The 22251-nt window shown below is 45.3% G+C and overlaps 1 protein-coding gene across 2 annotated transcripts in view; it reads right to left on the bottom strand.

Moving 5' to 3' along the window:
* Positions 1-19447, bottom strand: part of Arid2 (AT-rich interaction domain 2) — a 122735-nt gene extending 103288 nt beyond the window's left edge. For both annotated transcript variants that reach the window (XM_021182945.2, XM_021182946.2), the window contains exons 1-3: positions 19217-19447; positions 19016-19109; positions 17865-17962 (exon numbers count right to left, since the gene is read on the bottom strand). In XM_021182945.2, coding sequence (XP_021038604.1) covers positions 17865-17962; positions 19016-19109; positions 19217-19308 — 284 coding nt within the window. In that variant the 5' untranslated portion in view covers positions 19309-19447. The remainder of the gene's footprint in view (positions 1-17864; positions 17963-19015; positions 19110-19216) is intronic.
* Between the last annotated feature and the right edge of the window lie 2804 nt (positions 19448-22251).

Here is a 22251-nt window from a genome sequence, read left to right as displayed (position 1 = left end):
CATCAGGAGTGCAAGGCCACTTGAACTCACAAAGAGTTCAAGGCCAAGTCTGATCACAAGACCCCCTCTTAAAGGAGAGAAAAGGAAACAGTGATAAAATTATACAAAAGCCGCACTTATCACATATATTAATGTGTTTTCTTTGCTAAAACTGAGTCTTCACGTCTGCTTCAGAAAACCGTATGAAAAGGTTTAAGCTTAGGTCCAAATCACTAACTAAAACACTATACTTCTAATTCTGAATTATAGTTTTGAATTTTTTCAAACTATACCAAATTAGATTTCTTTCCCATTTTTTGAAAGAGCCTCCATAATGAGTTGCATGAATCCCTAAGAAAATGGCTGGTGACAGTGACAAGACAGTCTAACAGTTAAGCTACAGTGTACCAGGAAGTGACAGGATAGTCTAACAGTTAAGCTACAGTGTATCAGGAAGTGACAGGATAGTCTAACAAGAGTTAAGCTACAGTGTACCAGGAAGTGACAGGATAGTCTAACAGTTAAGTTACAGTGTACCAGGAAGTGACAGGATAGTCTAACAGTTAAGCTACAGTGTATCAGAAAGTTGAGGGAGGGCTTTAAATACATAAATACTTTGTTTGTGAAAGTCCTTGACTTCCATACAAAACCAAACAGGCCTAGTATACTGTAACCCACCAAGCTAAGCACCCTACCTTGACCACTGCACTTGAAGGCACTGTGGCACTCATCAGTAACCCAGTGCTTGGGAGACAGGAGGGCCTGGGGTTCCAGTCAATTTTTAAAGAGCTTTCTTCAGTGATCTAGAAAATAGAATAGGCCCTATCTTGTAGAGTAACTGTGGAACTCCAGTAAGACAAACATAAGATCAACTGTTGTGCAGCACACTGATTTTACTGAAAAAAAAAAAAAAACTGCAGTGAAACATTAGAAAACTACCAGCTCATAATCCCACAACTACCCTAACCTCTTTACTCTCTCTGCTCACTGCTTTCAAACCAATTGTTATAATTATTATCACATGTGTTTGGTAACAAATGCTGGGTGTGTGCCCAATGCCTTATGAGTGTGTAAATACAGGTGTGCAAACACTGTGGCATGTGCAAAAGTCAGAAGACAACTTAGGGGTGGGCTTTCCCCCTTGAGACTGGGTGTGTGTTTTCCACGGTTTGTGCTCAGTCAGCCCACATGCTGAAGCTTCCCCTATTTCTGCTTCCCAGCTCCCTGCAGGGGCACCGGGATCACAGACAACCATGCAGCACATCTGGCATTGCCATTGGTGTTGGGGATCTCACCGCAGGCCCTCAGGCTTCTACAGCAAGCACTCTTACACACTGAGCCATCTCTCCAACCCTAGAACACCACTGTAAACGCCCAACTCCTGTGTGACGACCTTCAACAATGTTTTTAAGATCCTTTGTCCTGTTTCTGGATTTACAACATCATAATAGGTTTGTGTCAAAGTGGGGTATGAAGGAGAGTGAGTTCATGTAAACTACTCAGGACAGAGGTTTAAACAATGCAAATTTAATGAGTTAGATAATAAAATACACAGCCCAACTGTGATGTTGTCAGCCAGAAGTAGGCTGTTATAAAAATATTTTAAAAGAACTTTCTTACATTGAGTTTTTAAAATAAACCTTCCCACCATTCCTTCGTTTGCTATACTATAATTTCTTGTTATTAAAAAGGAAGATTTACAAAGAATTGGTACCAGATTTATATAAAAAAAAGTTTAAGTTTTTCTTTTTTAGTTTAATGTTTTATAAACAAAGCATTTTAAGTAACTGATTAAGCTTTCCCCAGCAATTGTGTTATCCCAACCTGTGTTACAAATAAAATCCCTTAGGAAGAAGAAAGCAAAAGGACAATACTAAAGTGACCTGTCACCCAAATGGCCAATAAAATAATGCCTATGCCTAAATTCATGAGATCATCTTTGCATCAACATAAAGCCCATGTTTCAAATAACAAAGAAATCTCTACAATCTCCTTCCAGTGTTTCTTTAAAAAAGAACGGAGTGACTGCTAAGAAATAGGCAGTTCTGACCTGCGTCTCCTTGTCCTTCCTCCCCATCCTTCAGTAGTTAACTTCATGCAGGCAAGCACACCAGGAAGAACAGCTTGCTTCTATCACACAGCCTGCACTAGGCAGTCTTCTTAAAGTCCATCCCATGAGACTGACGGTTCTGTCAATTAGTAGATTCTACAGCCATACTCAACTGCAACTATCTATGTGCTTTTTGCTTTCATCGTTAGGACACTGAACTTTCAGGCTCCGTAAGCTATTTTACTAAGGCTGCTATAAAATACTAAATGTGTATACAGCATCTAATATCCATTGCAACAAAACCCATTAAACTTAAGACTTGGTAAATTCCTACACGTTTGATTACAATGAATTGATCAAGAGATTACCAAGTGAACAACATGCTGCACAGACACACACACAACAAGGTTTAGAAGGCTAAAGGAAATCCAAGCAAGTATCAGGAGAGCAACACTTTTGGCAACACCAAACTAGGCCTCATGGTGAGGGTCTAATACACAAAGTAAACAACATTTAACTCGTGATGATGGAGCGGAGCTGCACTCAGATCTCTAACTCATCTAGAGCTGGTAGATCAATCTGCTCCGCTGGTCTAGGAGGTAGGACACCTACAGTCAAACTTTTAAAATCAAATTACCCTTGACCTTTAAAACACAAATGTCATGCAGTAAGTTCGGCTGCCTTATTTTGTGTATCAAGCATGGCAATGGGCAACAAAGACAAGAGTAGTGAACTCTGTCTTCTTTTTTCCATGCTGGAGATTAAAAGCAAGGCCCGTGTGCATGCCAGGCAGCTGTCTACCAATTCAGTCATTCCCAATCCTGAGAATTTGATTTAAATTTTTTTATTTTCATTTTATGTGTGTGGGGTTTTTTTTGCTCTCCAGAAGAGGGCATCAGATTGCCTGAAACTGGAGTTACAGGCGGTCTCCATGTCCCTATGTGGGTTCTAGGAGCTGAGCCCAGATCTTCTGGAAGAGTAGTCAATACTCTTGATGACTGAGTCATTTCCCTGAAGACTTCTTAATGGAATATAGAATAAGAAAACTGTTGGGCTAATCTTTTGTGCACTGTTTAAGGATTGTCTTTGTATTGTTCAAATGTTGATTTTTGTACTTGAGTACAGGCCGGACTTTGGTATTCTTATTTCTATGAAGTTTCACCTGTCTCAGCGTTTTGTAAGCATCTTCTCCATCACCTTCTGATTGGTTTAATAAATAGATGAACAGCCGAGAGGAAAGCAGCAGACAATAGAATGCTGAGAAGGAGTCAGAGGCAGGAGGATTGCCCCATCCAGGTGTCCACGCTGAGGAGAGCTAATGAGCCATGTGGCAGGACACAGAACAGAAGAAATGGGTTAATATAAGTTATACCAGCTATACAAGGCAGCAAAGGCCTGAAGCTTCCATAATTACTAAAAATCCTCCAAGTAATTATGTCGGAAGCTGGTGGGTCGAGAGAGTCTGGCAATAGAAAATGTTCTCCAAAGTTACTGTTTAACACTAGCTGATTTTTATTTACACATTAAATTTCTAAAACATGACCAATTCAAATATAGGCCGTAAACTGGGATTTGATAAATATAATATGTATCAGCTTCTCACTTTAAAAATAATGACTGGGTGGTCCAGCCTTTAATCTCAGCTCTCAGGAGGCAGAGGCAGGTGAGTCTCCAAGTTTGAGGTCAGCCTGGTCTACAGAATGAGTTCCAGGACAGTCCGGCTATACAGAGAAACCTTGTCTAGAGAAATTAAGAAAAGAAAAATGAAAAATAAAAAGTTTATGTGCACAAAAGTGTGTGTGTGTGTGTGTGTGTGTGTGTGTGTGTGCGAGAGAGAGAGAGAGAGAGAGAGAGAGAGAGAGAGAGAGAGAGAGGCTGTCTGTGTATTTGTGTTTGAGTGTAGGCCAGATACGGAAACCCTATCACCGTGAACAGCACAAATGAGGCCCTTGAAGGATGGACTTTTCCGAATCTAGAAAGAAACACAGACAAGAAAGCCTTCCACATGGTTCTTTGGGAAGTCAGTTGTGTTGGGTAGTGTTTGGCTGGGGCAAACACATGTATTGGTGCGCCTTTCATTGCGTAGTTGAGCTCCATTTGTCAGGACTCCACAGAGAGAAGCTCACCAAGAAACTTCTGGTGGTGTGCCTCAGCTTCTTGCTGCTTCTGTGGACTCGGGCTGATTGGCAGAGTGATGTGAGCTGAGACAGACGCAAGCACTGAGGGAAGACGCACGAAGGAGACATGAAGCGTGGAGGGGATATATATAAAAAGGACTCGACCATGGACCCGACACGGTGAAGGAGGCCGAGCTTGGCTCCCTGGTAGAGATGGCTGCACAATGCTTGGGTCTCATGTCTTTGACGATCTTGAGAGTTGAGCTTTTCCCAGCATTCCATGGTCCCTCCTGCTGACTTGGGCTGAGACTGAGGCCTAGCTGTCTCGGCTAGGTAATGCTACATCCACTGATTCTTGTTTACTATCCCGACCACCAAACTGAACTACTACTGGTGTATCAGTGAAGTGTTTGTGAGTGGATCGAGCTGCCGCTGCCATGCTAACCTGTGAACTGAACTGCAATTTCCAGACAACACAGATGATAGTTGCTCTAAAGAACCTTTCTAAACAAGTCCACTTCCCCTGTATCCTAACACTGCCTCTCGTGCATAGTGGGCTATAAAGGAGATTAAAGCATTTAAGAACCATCATTAAAAATAGGCCTTGAGAAAAATTACAGTCACAGACAGGAGCAGCACCACCGAGTGTTAGCAGACTTTGGACTATGACAGATGAAAGCCAGTGAGATGCCGTCTCTGTCTTTCAGACTGGTAAAATGGAAAGAGTCTGAGAACATATGACAAGAATACAGGAGAATACATTCTCGTCTTTTAAAAGTTCTTCTCTATTCCAAAGAGAATTTGGCAATATTTAACAAAACGGATGTACCAACCTGTGCTCTGAAGACAGCTCTCTAGCGCCTGGACAGTGGCATGGCAAAAGACTGCACATACAAATAATAAAGCAAGGACCATTATGTCAGGGATTTGTTTAGTAAGCCAGGACAGTGACACACAGTGGGACACAGGGCTGGGGTTGAAAAAGAAAGTCCCAAGTAAAGCATGAGGATGAGCTGGAAGATATATGAAACCCTCAAGTATGCATGGAACCCTGACTACATCTCCCAAACCTTGATTTCAGAATTCTACTAAAATTGAACAGTGAAGATGAGAGACAAGCACTGAAGTGGATAAGATAGGGAGGGGAAACAGGAATTTTGCTATAGTTCAAGTAAGAGTAAACACCCAGGAAAAAATAGGGCTCTCATTTTGTTGCCCAGGATAGTCCACACGAACAGACTCAAATGATTCAAACTGACTCACTCCTAAGTCGGGGGGACTGTGGGCAGGCGGGGCTACATCACCCCCATCTCACAGCGAGTGCTTTAACCAAGAACTCAGTAACATAGCGTCAGTAAAACAGAATACATCTCTATATTGAAAAACGTAAACCCCACCCTTCCCCGTGATGGGCTTGTTTTTGTGGTGTAGCAGGTACAGTGAGAGGTAATTATATTGTAGTAAATGAGACTCCCATTGCCGTGGATAAGGGATATGTAGAATGAAAGAAGGCAACAAGAAACGTGTGTAGACCATAACTGAAGGTGTCAGGATCACCTTAAAACCTCATGATTTATATGTATAAACATATGTCTTCATACAGTCAGTCACGTTTTTATGTAGTTCTAGATACACATGTTTATGTACTTATATATGTATATGTGTGAATACGTACATGTGTACATAAGGCTATATCCCCTGAAAGGGTCTGGCAGGAAAAACCATCTAACAGTAATGAACACACACTTTACACAGATCTTTGTTTCCTACATGCTACTGGACACCAGGAACCTCTCTCTAATGGGAAAGCATTATTCTAGAGCTGAGTAAACAACACTAAGTTGGATCTAGTTGAAGACTGTTTGTCAGAGAGAAAGGAAGGGTTAAATAATGTGAGACATGAAAAAGTCAAGGAACTAGCTTGAAAGGGCTCCCACTGGCTAAATCCAAGCAGTAAAAAGCACAAGAACAGATTTTGGCCTCTTTTATGAAATAAAAATCTCAGAAACAAATTAAACAAAACAAAACAAAAACAAAACCTTCCCTTGCCCAGCGACTTCTCAGCCACCAGTTTATCACCGTAGCTGGAATGACCAAATCACAAGCTGTGTATATGCAGGTATCACAGCAGTGCTTCAGGCTAGAACCACCAATAGTCAGTAACCTTACCAGGTAAAAGTCAGACAGTGTGCAAGATGCTTACATGGTTTCAAAGTGTGTCTCACAGGTTCCCTCATTACAAATGACAAAATACAGTGCAAAAACCAGGACACCTTAACCAAAGTTAACTTCAGCAATAAAGGCTCAAAGTGACGTCTAATTCCTCTTGCCTAAAATCCCTAACCTAAATCTCATCCTGAAAAACGATCACAAGCCAACCTCAGAGCACATCTGGCCTACACTTTGGTGGGTGTTGTTATTTGGGGTAATTCATTTATTTGAAGCATGTCCTCACAATATTCCTCAAATGTGCTATGTTACGATGCCCAGGCTGGTCTTACAGCAAGAGTTAAGCTTACAAGCCTGTACCAATATGCCTAGCTTTGACAGCACTATTGAAAATGGTAATATTCTAAAATGTAGAAGGGCTACAACTAGAAAACAGGAGAGGTAAATACAACACATGACCATGAACAATAGGAACAACTGTAACATCTGAGTTGATGTTACAACATGCAATGGAGCCTAGGTTAGATTTTCTGTTAAATCTCTATTACAGTGGTTTGTCTGTCATGTGTGTGCATGAGCATATATGTGACACGGGTGAACAGAGTGAGGTGTGAGCCTCAATACCACCTACCTCCTATGAAGACTGCCTGTTGCTTACCAATTAGGTTGGCAGCCAGTGGCTCCCCCCTGACCCTCCAGCACCGTCGTTTAAGCACGCACCTACCGCACCCTGCATTTCTCCATGGGCTCTGGGGATCAACCTCAAGTCCCTGTGCTTGAGAGGAAAATGCTTTGTGCCACTGCAGCATCTGTCCTGACACAGGCTCTCCCTCAGATGAGCTGTCTGAGAACTCGCTGCAGTTCACACTGCTCTCAGACTCCTGGCAGTCCTCTTGCCTGAGCCTCCCACTCGCTGAGATTATAGGCATGAACTCCCAGCCCCCGGCAAGAAGACTTTTCTCCTTAGGTGACATATGCTCGTGTAACGTAAGAGTAAACATAGGCATTATTCCTGTAGAGGCATCAAACCATTAGACAACAGCCAGTACGATGCACAATGTATAATGCACCACTAGATAGAAAAGAAAATTATTTAGAAAATAACTAATAACCAATCTAGATAAAGTGTAAAAAAGAATGTATATATTAGTAGCAAAGTGTTTTAACTTTCAAAAGAAAAAACATGGCAAAAAAGAAAAAAGAAAATCAATTCACTAATTTTCAATCAGGTTACTCTAAAATCATAGAACTTTGGGTTTAATTAATGTGTAACAGCATGGGGTTACCTGAAAAGGGGGGTCCGGAATGTGATTCTCTAATGACGTAAACTAAAAAGAATATATACCAAACTTCTTCAGGAACACCCCTGACCAGTCAGCCATTATTAAAGCACATATGTGGGAAACACAGGCTACACAGGTACTGATAAATAACTTCAATTAAAAATAACCTCAGTGGTTAAGAGACTTGCGGGCCTCCAGAAGCCCTGAGTTGAACTCCCAGGACCCATCTTGGGTAGTTCACAACTACCTGTAACTCCAGCTTGAGGGAATTCAACATCTCTGACCTCTGGAGGCACCTGTACACATGTATACTTGCACGTACAAGATAAAGTTAAAATGGCAAAATTATTTTTTTAAGTTTTAAATTTAAAAGGAAGCATAACCTTAAACATATAGGAAATCAACTTAATCCAAAATAATCAAGGAAAATATTATTAACCCCAGGATGACTATAGACAAACTAAGTTTAACCCTTGCTCTGCAGTGTCAGGTGTCAGGCAATGGTTACATAAGGACCCCAGATTTACCTTCTCTGGTATTTGCATATTTGTTTATCTATTTATTATGTGGTGCTAAAGACAGAACCCAAGGCCTCAAGTGTACATTTTAACAGAATGTTCCCCTGACCTCATGCATAATTATATTAACATTTTACTTATTTAATTCCTGGGCTAAAAGAGGGACAAAATAGAATTTGACCAAAAAAGACTTTCTCATAAAAGATATGTTATAATTATATGATAAGCAGTATTATTGTAAAACAACTGATCACTAGATACACAATGCAAACATTATGTATAATGGTAAGAACTCAAAGACCATTATGAGCATTTGCCATCCTTAACAATAAGATGAACATCCAAACAACAGATTATGACACAATGTTGTTCAAATTCTGCTTCATAAGAAAACTTTCCAGCTAACCACCCGCCCTCCAAGTACATGGTAATTAAATTTACTGATAAAACTTAAACAAACCTGGAACGCAGGCCTGAACTATTTAGCGACAGCACAGAATAGCTATGGATAATGTTCTATAAAATGTAAAGCAGGTCCATTACCAAGGAAGGGAATGGGACAGTGGGCAAAAGGGACAAAGTGTGTTCAGAACACACATGAAACACATTTCCTAACTGGCATGTAAAACCGGGAGCTGAGGCTGGGGAATACCACTCTATAGTAGAGTGCTTGCCTAGCAGGTGCTAAGTCCTCAATTCAATTCCCAGTATAAACTAAAGGAAAAAGGGGGGAGGATGCAAGGAGGGAGCACTCAGGAGGGAGCACTCGGCACAGTGGCCTTGCTACTTCAGGAACCTATTAGCCTCTGAAAGAAGTCTCAGGAATATAAACAATTTTCTGATTGTTTACCAAGGATTAAATAACAACTGTTTCTAAAATTTGAAATAAAATACATGTGAGCAAAGTTTTGCAAAAGGAAACCCTGGGGTCGGGTTGATGAGCTCAGTCAGCAAGGTCCTCGCTGTGAAAATGAGGACATGAAGTTAGACCCTAGGATCCTATAAAGATCAGGACGGGCTGGAGAGAGAGCACCGGCTGATCTCCTGGAGCACCTGCATGGTGCTCACACCATGTGTAAAAAATGAAACAAACAAAGAAAGCAGGATGTGGTATGCAACTGTAACCCCAACGCTGACGGGGTAGAGACTGAGGAATCCATCAAGCTCACTGACCAGACAGCCAACCTGAATGTATGAGCTCCAAGTTCAATCACAGAGCCTCACGGCCGAGAAGAATGCAGAGAGTGTGCATCACAGTATCCAGAGTCAGTCTATCTCGGACACCTGAGCACATTCAGCACAGACAAGCACATGTGTACACATGTGTACATGTACACAGACGCACGGTGCACACACATACCTGGAAGGAAGGGGAAATGAGGCATTAAACCAAGCATCACCTCTGTACAGCTTGTTTTGTGTGGGTGCTGGGCTGAGGCCTTTACACACACACACACACACACACACCTGCCCTGACTTGGAAGTACTAAGTCTACACAGGAACTCTACTGAATGGAGCAGGGACAGAAAAGATTCCTCACCACCATGACAAGCACTGACTAAATTCAGTAAAACTAATGATTTCTCATTTGGAAAGAATAACATGAAGTCCATACAGGAAAACAACAATGACAAATACATATTAAGAAAATTCTCCAGTGAGAAAAAAAGTTGAAGGAAACCTCATTTTGAGTTGTTTAAACGAAACCCAAGTTAAAGAGCTGCAGTAAGGATGAGTGAGGATCCAGCGGCTCGGGCTCGGGCTCGCTTGTCCCTTCCCCAGTCCCTTCCCTACCCTCTTGTACCTTCTCTGAAACTCAAAGACAAAGGCAGGGTGTGTCCAAGCTCTGCTTTGTGACAGGTGCAGCTTTAGCAGGTGCCCCAGACCAGATGCCACTTAGAGCTTTGTTCTGGACGGAACCCTGGCCAGCATGTTGGTGCCAAGTTAAGCCAGTTATCTCAGCAGCTAAATTGGTTTCACTGTTACTTAGATCAACTGTCCTCAAACTTCAGACTACTCGCAACCACCTGGGGCGTGCTTTTTAAAACTAGTTTCAGCCTACTAACTATTAAACCCACAGGTCAGTCTTAGCGTTAAATGAACAGCTGAGGCCCATGATACCTCAGGCAGCAAAGCCCCACTTAGGAAGCACCCCACACACACACTCCTACCTACCAAAGCTGTCGTTATCAACCTTTAGATCCAGGGGAACAGGGTGGGAGAACAGGTAACTGACTTAGAAGTAATCAACCAAAGCCCAAGTCAGGACTTTCTAAGGGACAAACTAACCTCATTACATGGATACATATGGGAAAGGGGAGGGAACGGACAGTTAAGAGGTAAGACCCAGCAGCTAACACATCAAACACAGGTCCCATCACAGCAAACTATGGGTAAGTAGAGTCCTGACTGAATACACTGCTCCTGCGTTCACACAACTACAGGTCTGTCACAGCCCTGAATGAGGCAATCATTCCTGGACATCACCAAGAGTTTTCAGTCCCAACAACAGCTTATCACCAATACACTTAGTCAGAAGAGCATGCATTTTATAAAACAAATTATCTCAATTTACAGCATGTTTTTGCAAAAACTATAGCCCAATGGCACCTCTGTTTTTAGCAGAAAACAAACAAACCAATCAACCAAGCAATTGAGTTAACTTGTTTCTTGAAAAGCAGAATGATCACATTACCAGATGACCTAAGACTGATAAACCCAAACACATATGCAACATGAAATATAGCTGAGGATATTTAGTAACTGTGAATAATGGAGGATGATGATAATGATTTGTAGAACATAAAAGGGTTAAGCTGTATTTTGAAAAACATAAAACTTATTTCTAAATTGGCAGTTACAGAGTTACTTAAGACTGAGGGTGAAAATGTACTCCCAGCTCTTTATTACAGGACACTACAAAGCTTTCTTTCTTATACAAATGCACAGATAGATCTTATAGAGGTACCCAGAACTCATCACCCTCTATCCACTGTTATTTTATTTTGACCAAATGAAATTGCCAATATTTTAGCTTAACTATGAATAAATACAATGTTACACTGTTTATATAATAAATACATATTCATTTTTTAAGCTCAACTATGGATAAATAGAAACAATGTTACATTGTTTGTATAATAAAGACATATATTTATTTTAACTTCAAAAGCCAGCACTTTTTATTTTTATCAAATGTGCACACAGCATGCTGCTGAGATAGCTGCAGAGGTAAAGCATTTGCCAACAAAGCCAGATGACCCTTTGGTCCCTAAAGCCCGCCCACACCAAGGGAAGATAAGACTCTCAAAAGTTGCTCTAACACACCCAAATAATACATACACACACACACACACACACACACACACATACACATACATAGAATTTTAAATACAATTATAATTTCAAGTCATAAACTAACTAGAGATAGCTTCGACAAACATCTTCCTTTAAGTTCAATAAAGTCTGGCCCTTAATACAGTATCTACTGCTAACAGCTATTCCCTAATATCAAAATTCAGGACATGACTTCCTCAGTTTTCACAGTCACAGAACTAAACAAAACATAATTTTTTTAAAGCAGAGCTAGTATCAAACTCAACACAAGTACTCGTCTACAAGCAATAACTACAATTGTCCAAAGAAACTTTGTACAAAACTTTTTAAAACTCAAATATACAACATATTTGTATTCAATATAAATATAACGACTTTTCTTAAAATGCAGTCTCTAATTAGAATAAACAGGACTTGATTTGTAGGGACCTGCTGGCTCAAATAAGAACCCAAATATAAAGACCCAACAAAATCAAAGTTATTATAAACTCTTTTTTAGAAAGATGATCATAAGAATAAAGTGTGTCTGAGAGTCAATTTTTGCGCATTGTCTGCGTGTTCTGTGTCCGTGGGTGTGGATACAAGTGCCACAGCACACGTGGAGGCACGAGGGCGACTTGTAGAAGTTGGTTCTCTCCTTCCACCACGTGGACCCCAGGGGGGGAACCCAGGGTTCTGTGTGTGTGTGTGTAAATCTAAGCCAGGAGCACTGACACACACCTGTAGTTCTACCATGCAAGAAGCAGAGGCAGGGGAATCATGAGCTTCAGGCAAGTCTGAGCTACACAGTGAAACTCTGTCCTAATTTTTTTTAAAGTTATATATATAGAAACTAAGTGAGTATGTAATCTAGAACTAGTCCACATTTTACCTGTTTGGTTTTTTTCTTCCTAATCTCATTGCTTTTAGTTTAGCTCTCCCAAATTGTGTTCTAGGGGATGTAGTAAATCTTCCTCAAACATGATGTTTCATACCATATAGCACTACAGTGCGGCTTGGAATAAGGAGAGAGGTATAGCGAGTTTCCAAAATGCCGGAGAATTGCACACATGTAATACAATCCAAGTCCCACGATAACTAGTCAACTTTACATTTATGACTCAAAATCACCTAGCCTTTTCTAAAAGGCACATACTACATTTCAAGAAAAATTGGTGTTTTATAGAGCACAAATACAAGTGTCTGCTTTGACCATGAATATCAAAGAACACCAGGATGGAAGTGGGGGCAGAGGGAGGGAATCCATCAGCCCTCACCCTAGCTGGCCACAAGTCCCCTCTGAACTTGGACAAACCCATTTCATCAGTAATCTCCAGTTGGCCTGGGCAAGGTACAATAAATAGCCTTTACAAAAGGAAAAAAAAAAAACCTCTCCCAAAATACTTTCCCTAGATATCTACATTAGGTGTCTGAGTGTTGGCGAACTGAGGTGTCTTTCCCTCCCCCAGCCCCTTCCAATTTCATTTCGTTTAAGCCTAGAGAAGAGCTTACAGGGGCCACAGGCATCACAGTGGATCTCACATAAAGGTCACCATGAACACGCCTATCCCTCGAGAGCAGAGGTGCTCTTAGAAACGGTGCTTCTAATGAGAAAGAGAATAGTTGTAGCTCACAGCTGAGTCAGAAGGTTGAAATGAAAAGGCGGAGCTGCGTCTCAGGTGGGCTGAGGCGGAGCTCTGCCGATGCTGGAGGCAGGGGCTGGGACAGGGTATCGTAAAAAGCTCTAGTGGGTTGCATGTGTCTGCTGTCTACTAGGCAAGTAAATTGATTTCTAGTTTGAGAAAATGTACGCTGCTTACAAGTATAGATTTTAAGACCTAACCCCAACCTGACTTTTGATCAGGTTTAAACCTCCTTTATCCACTTTCTCCTTTACTTTCAACAAGCCTACAAACTTTTCAGAAAGGTAACATTGCCATAAACCATCAAACTCAGGCTTGTTCAAAACGAAAGGCTTCACTTTATAAAACTAAAGTTAAAATCCGCACATGCCTAACTTACTAAGATACAATTGTCCCCCCTGCCCCTATTGTTATTTTATTTTCCTTTCTCGACTAGGAGCAATCTGCTGTTTTAGCTCTGTTTAGCAATGTACAGGTCCAGCCTGTGACTTCTGTTACCTACTGGACAGTGACACTGAGTTCCTCACCTCACCTCAAGCCTCTAGTAAAAGGCCTCCTCACTGACCTAGATGGCAGCCACTAGCTGACAATCTCTAAACGCATTCATGTCATTTTACTGATAAAAGTTAACTGCTAGTAACACAGACCACCCATGAAAGGGCTTTACCTAACAAGAAAAAAACAAAAACAAACAAACAAAAAAACCCACACAATGCACAATGTGACTGCAAAGTCACTACTGTGACTAGACCGAAAGTGAATGCAAAAAACAACAACAACAACAAAACAAAACAAAAAAAAACAAATAAAACACAAAAAACCAGCACTGGGTTGGGTTTTGGATACAAGAACCACAGCACCCCGAGCTTTCTTGAGCACAGTTTCAATGTCCAAGATGTGCCACCTCCCTTCTAATATTTCCAAGTTTTAGAAAGAACACATCAAGTTGACCTACAGCTACCCTGTTAACTATGGCTGTCTATAGGTGAAAATAGTCAGATTAAATACCTCCCTCAACCTTATATCAAAAATTAATTTTATTTATTTTTGTTTTTAGGAGATTTTTCTTGAGAAAGGTTTTTTTCTGTGTAGCCCCTGCTGTCCTAGAATTCACTCTATAAAGCAGGCTGGCTTTAGGCTCAAGAGATTTGCCTGCCTCTCCCTCCCAACTGCTGGGATTATAGGCATGCATCACAATGCCCAGCTAAAACTTCAAGTTCTTAACCAAGTAATAACAAACTATCTGATTCTTAGTACCAAAATAGGGCAATAAATAAATAAAATTCACCAAGTGAATAACTAGCACATTGGTCATAGATATACTTGAGCACAGAATTAACCATGTGCAACTTCCAATTACACTTGATTAAAATCACTTGTGATAACACACTGAAACCATAATATAGTAAATTTTATCAAGCACATTCAACAAACACAACTTTTTGGGACTTGAGTTTCTCCCTAAACAAAATGTGGAAAGTTACACTTTGTCTTTCCTTCCTTAGATAGGCAGTCTGACAAGAGCCACTGTGGGACACGAATATGCCAAGAATGATGCTAAATGAAAAAAGATAAGCATTTATGAGCTAATTAGAATGGAATTTTTTTATTTAACTTATTTACTTATGTATTGGAGACAGAGTTTCTCTGTGTAATAGCTCTGGTTGTCCTGGAATCACTCTGTAAACCAGGCTGGCCTTCAACTCAAGAGATTCATCTGCCCCTGCCTCTCAAGTGCTGGGATTAAAGGCAGGTGCCCCCACTACCCAGCTTAAAATATAATTTTTAAAATATAAAGATATACTTTGGGAAACTGTCAACGGCACTTACATTTTAAAATATTAAATACCAGGGGCTGCAGAGATAGCTTGGCAGTCTTCTAACGGCCCCAGGTTCAAGTCCTAGCACCCACAGGGCAATGACAACTCTCAGTGCCTCCAGCTCGGGGGGGTCGACGCCTCCCACAGACATACTCACACCAACGCACATACAGTAAAACGTGAAATGCCAGTGGTAAATAATCAACTGGATGCTCTATTCAGGCTGAGCCTTTTTGCTGTAGAGAATCTATGGTTGAAGGAATGTGTATTTGATATATTTAAGCTAACTTTGGCAGGCTACAATGTCTCTATACTTAATGACCATATTTATACCAAAAAGAGCATAGAAGAACTGTTACCACATGTGCCTGGCTAACACAGTCTGTGCGTATCTGTCTGTTAATGGTATGTAGCTGTATCAAATGGTGCTAGTCTAATCAGTGTTCATTCAGTTAACTGTATAACTACAGGGGGATGGAGGTGAGTATGTAACTTTGACAGAGCTAAAAACAGCAATGGCAGGCTTACAATGCGTCCAATGAAAAAGCGGCTCTCATTAAACATGCTTGTAGATGCCTGGTCAATATTTGACTTAGAAATGATACTGCAAAGCCAAGGCATAGTGGCATAACTTTAGAATCTCAGAACTGAAATGCTGAGGCAGGAGGATTGCCCCTTGAGCCACATAGACAAAGATGCTATCTAAAGAATCAATCAAAAACCAACAACAAAAACCAAAAACCCACTCAATCAAAAGAGACCTACCAAAATACATCGCATCAACTGCTTTTCAGAAAATATGGTATTAAATCTGATCTAGCAAAGAGTTAACTCACCAAGTCACCAATTCCCATACCTGACTGAGAAGGCATTCGTTATTACGGCTAATAAATTTACTGTTGAAAAGTTTGGTATCTGGTTTGCCAATTAGATTTTTTTTAGAGGAAGCATATATATATATATATATATATATATATACACCCCAACATAATATATATCCTCTAACTGCAATACAGCACCAGGGAAATTCTATCAAGGTTGGTAATACCCAATATTTGACCATCCTATTTCTTTGCAAGCCATGCAAATCTTCACATGGTTTTATTTTCTCAAACAAATGCTTCCACTCTTTCTCAGTAGCCTAGCTACAGCCCTACAAAAGCAAACCAGGAGAGTGACATATGGGGGAAAAACAAGTTTAGCTAAGGACATAGTTCAAAACAGCTCTAATAAGAACATAAGGCCCACGATGACCCAAGAACAATGTAAATACTTAACAATCTTGAAAGCATCCAGTTAAAAAGGGTAGCCATAAGTACAATTAATGTATGACATAATCCCAAGACAGGAATGACAACAGGAAACAAGATACGTATAATTACACTTTGTAAAAGAAGTCCAGGTACTTCACTAATTATGTGAAGATTGTTAAGATGAATGTAAATTTTACAGAAAAAAATATACATCTCATCAGCCATATATACCATTTAGCACTGAACACAGAATTTTAATCTATACATTTAATGAACACTAAGCCTAGCTTTAAAATATGTAATTAAAACATACAAAATACTACAAATGTGTTTGAACTGATCAGCACAAAGCCCTAACTTGTATTATCACAGCCCTCTCAAATCCTCTCAGTTATTAGAAACAGAAATAATCAAGTGACTATACACTCCGTATTAAATTTTTATTTCTAACTCTATTACTAAGTCAATGGCTTGGAAATTTCTTTTTTACTTTATCCTTTTATTTAACAAGGTACACTGACACATGATACTATCACACACACACACACAAACAAACACCCACCCTGGTATATTCTAGAGTGCCTATGGAACTCACTAACTGCCAAGTGCTGTCAACTCTTCAGCAAGAAGTCTGAAGTCAACCTAAGGCAGCCAATAGGAAGTGCACCTGTGCAATCACCCTGCTTCCTATTTCAGAATCCTGAGTGCTATACAGAGTGACGAGTGCATTTGAAGCAATACAAAACTCAAATTATACACAAGCTACGTTACAAATATGAAACATGCTATCTTGTAATATCACCAGTAACAACACTTATTAGACATATTAAGAGCATTATTTTCATTTTAAATAACTAAGGCTACTGTGGATAATCAAGGGAAAATAAAGGTTCCCTTCAAAATAAAGTACAACATGAAAGTATAGAAGCAAATCTAAGAAAAAGACCACTAAGTCACAAAATACATTATCTAGACTGAATCATATAAACAAAATAAGAAATTTACTTTCTTGAGTAAGCAGTCAAAATTTAAGGAAATGAAAAAAAAAAAAAGTATCCAACCATAGTACCTGGATTCAAACCATCCCCATATTCCTAAAGATACTGGATATTTTTAAGTTTCTCAAAAATTCAATTAACAACCAAAGAGTTCAAAAGTTAATTCTGATCAGCCAAGACATCGTCGTTAGATTATTTATGTAAAAGTATCCCACTGAAAACCCACTGAGTAACAGTTCCAGGCAGTAAGGTTTCTTTTTAAAAAACAACAAACAACAAACAAACAAACAAAAAATCCACAAAAGCCAGAATTGTGGGCAGTTAAGGAGTTTCCAAATAAAGAAGGTGGGGGACTCTCCCACAGGTTACAAAGTTTCATTAAGTATCCCAAGTCTTTTACTAAGCCCCTTCTTTCCTGTCCCCCCCCCGCCCCCCCCCGTGGCTATCGAGCAGTCAATAACAATGTCACAAAAGAATGTTTACAAGGTAGGATGTGGGGTGTCGCCTGTAATGACTTTGTATGAAAAATATAAATGATTGTATTTTAACCTGTATTTTAACTTCAGCCTCCTACCATCTCACTGTATTGACAGCAAATGCTTCTCAGACTGCAATTAACAAGGGATTGGAAAACTGGTTAGAGCGCAGATTTTGTTGTTGTTTAATCGCCCCTAAGTCCCTCGTTTCCAAATACTGTGGAAAAGTCACCACTACTCACCGCAAGTAATACTGTTTTAAAGCAAAGGCAGCGTTGGAACAACTTCTGGGAAAGTTGAACTCTTCAACAATTTCTCCCCACTGATTCTTCTCAGAAACCTGTTAAAAACACAGGCACACTTGTCTGAAAGTGCCCAATCCAAGAAAAACCTACCCTAACTTGGAAGCTAAATGCCCCTTCTGCAGAGATCTGTAGTCACCTAAGGAGCAGTGGGTGTCTGGGGTCGACCCACGAGAGTTACTAAGCCAGGGCTGCTTGAATCACTATGTTTTCACCAGAGAGCCCTGTATTTAGCAGCACTTGTTTTGTTTTTTTTTTTTTGGGGGGGGGGGTGTTGGTGGGTTTGTTTTGTTTTTGAAGCCCGGACAATAACCAATCGCAAGTCCCTCTGTCGCCCCCTTTTAAATCTCAACGCGGTCCGTTTGCACTAAAGAAAAAATAAAAGTTCAAAAGGATCAATACTGCTCCGGACAGCGACGTCCGCGAGCTCTGGGGGGGCCGGGGTCGGGGCCGACTCCGATCCCTCTCCCAGATCTATCCATCTCCATAGGCCCTTCTTTGAGGCCTACAGCTTCTGCCTAGCCTTGAAGCCTAAGATGGCTATTTGCAGACAGGTCCTGCTTTCTTTTGTTAGCTGTAGAAAGCCAGGGCGAGCGGGCCGAGGCTGTGCCCCCGGCCGCCCGGATCATTTCGCAGCCGATTATCGATGTTAAACCTGCCCGCGCTAATTTTGAGTTGCACGAAAACTGCTCAGAGTCTGTGTGTCTCTGTGTCTCCGCCTGTGCTAGAGCGGCAGCGGCGGCGGCGGCAGCGCTGACTCGCGGGGGGGCGGGGGGGGCGAGCACTCCACTCGCCCGCGCTCCCCGCCGCGCCGCTCAGACCCCGCGGGGCCGGCCGGACACCCGGCAGGGCGCTCCCCGCCGCCGGGCCGCACCGCCCGCCCAAGCCCCGCGCCCGCCGCGCGCACGCGAGCCACCAGGCCGAAAACAGCCCCGCCGCCGGCCGCCTCCGTGGGCCACCGGCTGCGAGCGCCGAGAACGCCGTGTGCCCCGCCGATCGCCCCCCCGGCCCCAGGCGCCTGCTCCCGGGCCGGAGCAGACTTTTCCGAGCAGGCCAGCGAGAGGGAAATACAAATTAAAACTTCCACTCACCTTCGCGAATCCGCCTAAAGTAGTGACTCTGGTGTAGAGCCCGTGAAGATCCAGCTCCTTCCCACCCACCGCAGGGATCTTCTTAAACGGCGACCTGCGGGCGACAGAAAGCCCCGCACTTGTCACCGGGACCCCGCGCCCGCGGCGGGCCCCCGTTCGCCCCGGCTCGCCCCGGCGCTGCCCCCCCGGTCCTGCTCTCACCCTCTGCTGTGGTGGAACTGCCGCAGCTCGTCCAGGAAAGCCAGTCCCTTCCTCCGCTCGTCCGGAGGCGCCTTCCCCGTCGAGTTTGCCATTATTTTGCCAAAGGAGGTCTCCCGAAAAAACCCAGATCGCGGTTCAAACGCGGCCCCCGCTCCCCGCGCTCCCTACCAGCGCCCGGAGCCCATTCCTCGGCCGGCGGTGGCGGGGCTCAGTCATGGGCCGGCGGTGGCGGCGGCGGCGGCGGCGGCGGCGGCGGCGCAGGGAGGGAGGAGGGAGGGGGAGGAGGCGAGGAGGAGGGGAAGGAGGGAGCGGGAGGCCAGGGGGAGCGCAGGGCCGGAGGGAGGGGAATTTCTAAAAAAGTTTAAAGAAACGGGAGCGAAACTAGAGGGGCAGGCGACGGGCGGCCGGGCGCGGAGCCGCGGGGCGAGCGCGGCCCCCACCCTGCCTCGCCGCCTCCCGCGGCCCGGCTCTGGGCCGCCTCTCAGCGCCGCCGGCCCTGGCGGCTCGGCCCGGGGACGCGATTCAACATGGTGCTGCGGCCGGGGGGCGCACGAGCCGACCGGGGGCCGGGCGAGCCGAGGCGAGGGGCCCGGGCGGCCGCAGGCCTGGGAGTTGCGGCGGCGGCGGCGGCGGCGCGGCGGGGCCGGGGCAGGCGGGGCCGCGTGGGGAGGGGGAGGTCTGTGTGGTGGCTTGTGGAGAGCGGGGTGACAGCGTGGATCCGGGCCGCGGCTCCGCGGGGCCCTCGCACACATTCACGCGCGGCGGCGGCGGCGGCGGCGCGGCGGGGCCGGGGCAGGCGGGGCCGCGTGGGGAGGGGGAGGTCTGTGTGGTGGCTTGTGGAGAGCGGGGTGACAGCGTGGATCCGGGCCGCGGCTCCGCGGGGCCCTCGCACACATTCACGCGCGGCGGCGGCGGCGGCGGCGCGGCGGGGCCGGGGCAGGCGGGGCCGCGTGGGGAGGGGGAGGTCTGTGTGGTGGCTTGTGGAGAGCGGGGTGACAGCGTGGATCCGGGCCGCGGCTCCGCGGGGCCCTCGCACACATTCACGCGCGGCGGCGGCGGCGGCGGCCCGGGCGTCCCCGGGCACAGGCTCCGGCGGCAGCCGAGCCGCTGCGCGCCGCCCGCCGGCCTGCCTGCCTGCCCGCCAGCCTCCCGTTCTCTGCTGCCGCCGCCACGGCCGGGCCGCCAGCGCCGCACAGCGCCCCCCGAGGGCCGGCCGCGGCACTGCGCCTGGCTCCACACGGTCGCGGCGGCTCCTCGCGGGGAACAATAGACTCGGCTCGCCCGGCTTAGGGTTCATCTGCAATGTGCAGCACATTTCACACGCACACAAAGCGGGCGGAAAGGGGGGCGGCGCGGGGAAACGGCCACTACCGGTTGTTCCGGGCTTAGGGGTGGAGGCGATGTTCGCGTCCCCGGCGGCGCCCGCCGGGCCTCCCGCCACACGGAGAGGCTGGCTCGCTCGCTCGGCGCAGCCCCGGCGGCCGCGGACGAGTCCGCTCGCCCCCTCTGGAGACGTTGCTAGCGGGAGGCGTTGGCCTCCGGGCTTCATCGTGCTAGCACGAAGCCCGCCGAGCACATGGTCCATGATGGGGCCGTAAACTCACTTTGACAAACTGTAGGATCAAATAGGCTGGGAACTGCCTGCCCTACTTTTGTGGAGCTAGAGTAAGGCTTTTCACTCGTCCTCCCTTTTTTTTGGTCGGTGTGGTGCACCGAACCCGGGGGTATGCAAACGGTAATCGCGCCCGTTGGGAAATAACCTCCCAACTTTGAGAATAATATTGCTTAGGTCTTTTTTTGGCACTAGTATCTGAAAAAGAGGGCAAAATGTTTCTCCCTTTCAGTTTAAAAAAATGTGTAAATAGGCAATTCAAAATTTGTATCTTTTTTTTTTTTTTAAGTACCACTTAAATTTGCGTTTACCCGGGTGTTGGAGCCTTCCCGGGTCTGCAAATGTGGAGAGCCTCATGCTTCTCCTTTGGTCTACTAGGATTCCCATTTTAGAGACAGCCACCAGTGGCAAAGTCACTAGCCCAAGGTCACAAGCTGCTAAGAGTCTGGATGGGTTTATTTCAGGTAGTCTTTCCGATGGGAGCACCTATCGGGTGACGGGGAGGAGTATATTAAAAAAAGAGAGAGAATTATGTAATAGAGCGGAGCGTGCTTCCGGTACTCACTCTAGGAAACGGGTTTATTTCCCAAGTAAAGTTTATGTCTTCAGTGGGGTCGGGATAAGGTGTGGCTAGCAAATTCCTGACACCCGAGGACCAGTGAGTGCCTCGCAAGCCTGTGAGGGGCGGAGACCCTGGCCGTGGAGGAGGAGAAGGAGGAGAAGCCGGCCGGGCCCGAGGCGAGGCGAGGCGAGGCGCGCGGGTGGGGAGAGCCGGGCTGGGCCAGCGGCCGCCCCTTCCCCCGCCGCCTCAAGGGCAGCGGCGAGCCGGGCTGGCCGGGCTGTGCGGATTCCCTGCGCTCCGCACTTGCGCACGGCCCCTTGCGTAACCGTCAGCGCCGGGGATTCCCTAGAGGGGGGTCACTCTCTGCAACCATTACACACAGCCGAGCTCCGGCCGCCGCGCCGCGCCGCGCCTCACAAAATGGCGGCGCCCATGGATCCGCCGGGCGGCCGCTCCCCGGGCCCCATCTTGCGCGCGAGGCGAGAGAGCAGTCGCCGTGGAATACCTCCGCCGAGGATGCAGCGGACCCGGGGGGGAGCCTGCGGCGGGCGGGGGGTGGGGGGGGACACCGCGTTGCCAAGGACGTCGGCGACTGCTGGCCCGGCGCGCCCTGTCCTCTTCCGTCTTCTCCGAGCGAGGCCGCACGCCACGGGAAGGGTAGCCGAAGGCAGAGGCGGGGTGGGGTGGACTGGACTCGCGGCGGGGTGACCGCGGGCCACGGATCCGGAGGGACGAGGACCGGGAGGGCCCGCCGCAGTCGTCGTCGTTGTCGTGCGCGCTCGCCCGCGGGGACCGCGGAGGGGCTTCGGGCTCCAGGAACGCGGCGGAATCGGCGATGCCCGCGGTGGCGGCCCAAGGCGA

This window comes from Mus caroli, chromosome 15 (assembly GCF_900094665.2).
Source record: "Mus caroli chromosome 15, CAROLI_EIJ_v1.1, whole genome shotgun sequence".
Classification (NCBI taxonomy): domain Eukaryota; kingdom Metazoa; phylum Chordata; class Mammalia; order Rodentia; family Muridae; genus Mus; species Mus caroli.
This window is presented reverse-complemented; position numbering and strand designations above follow the sequence as displayed.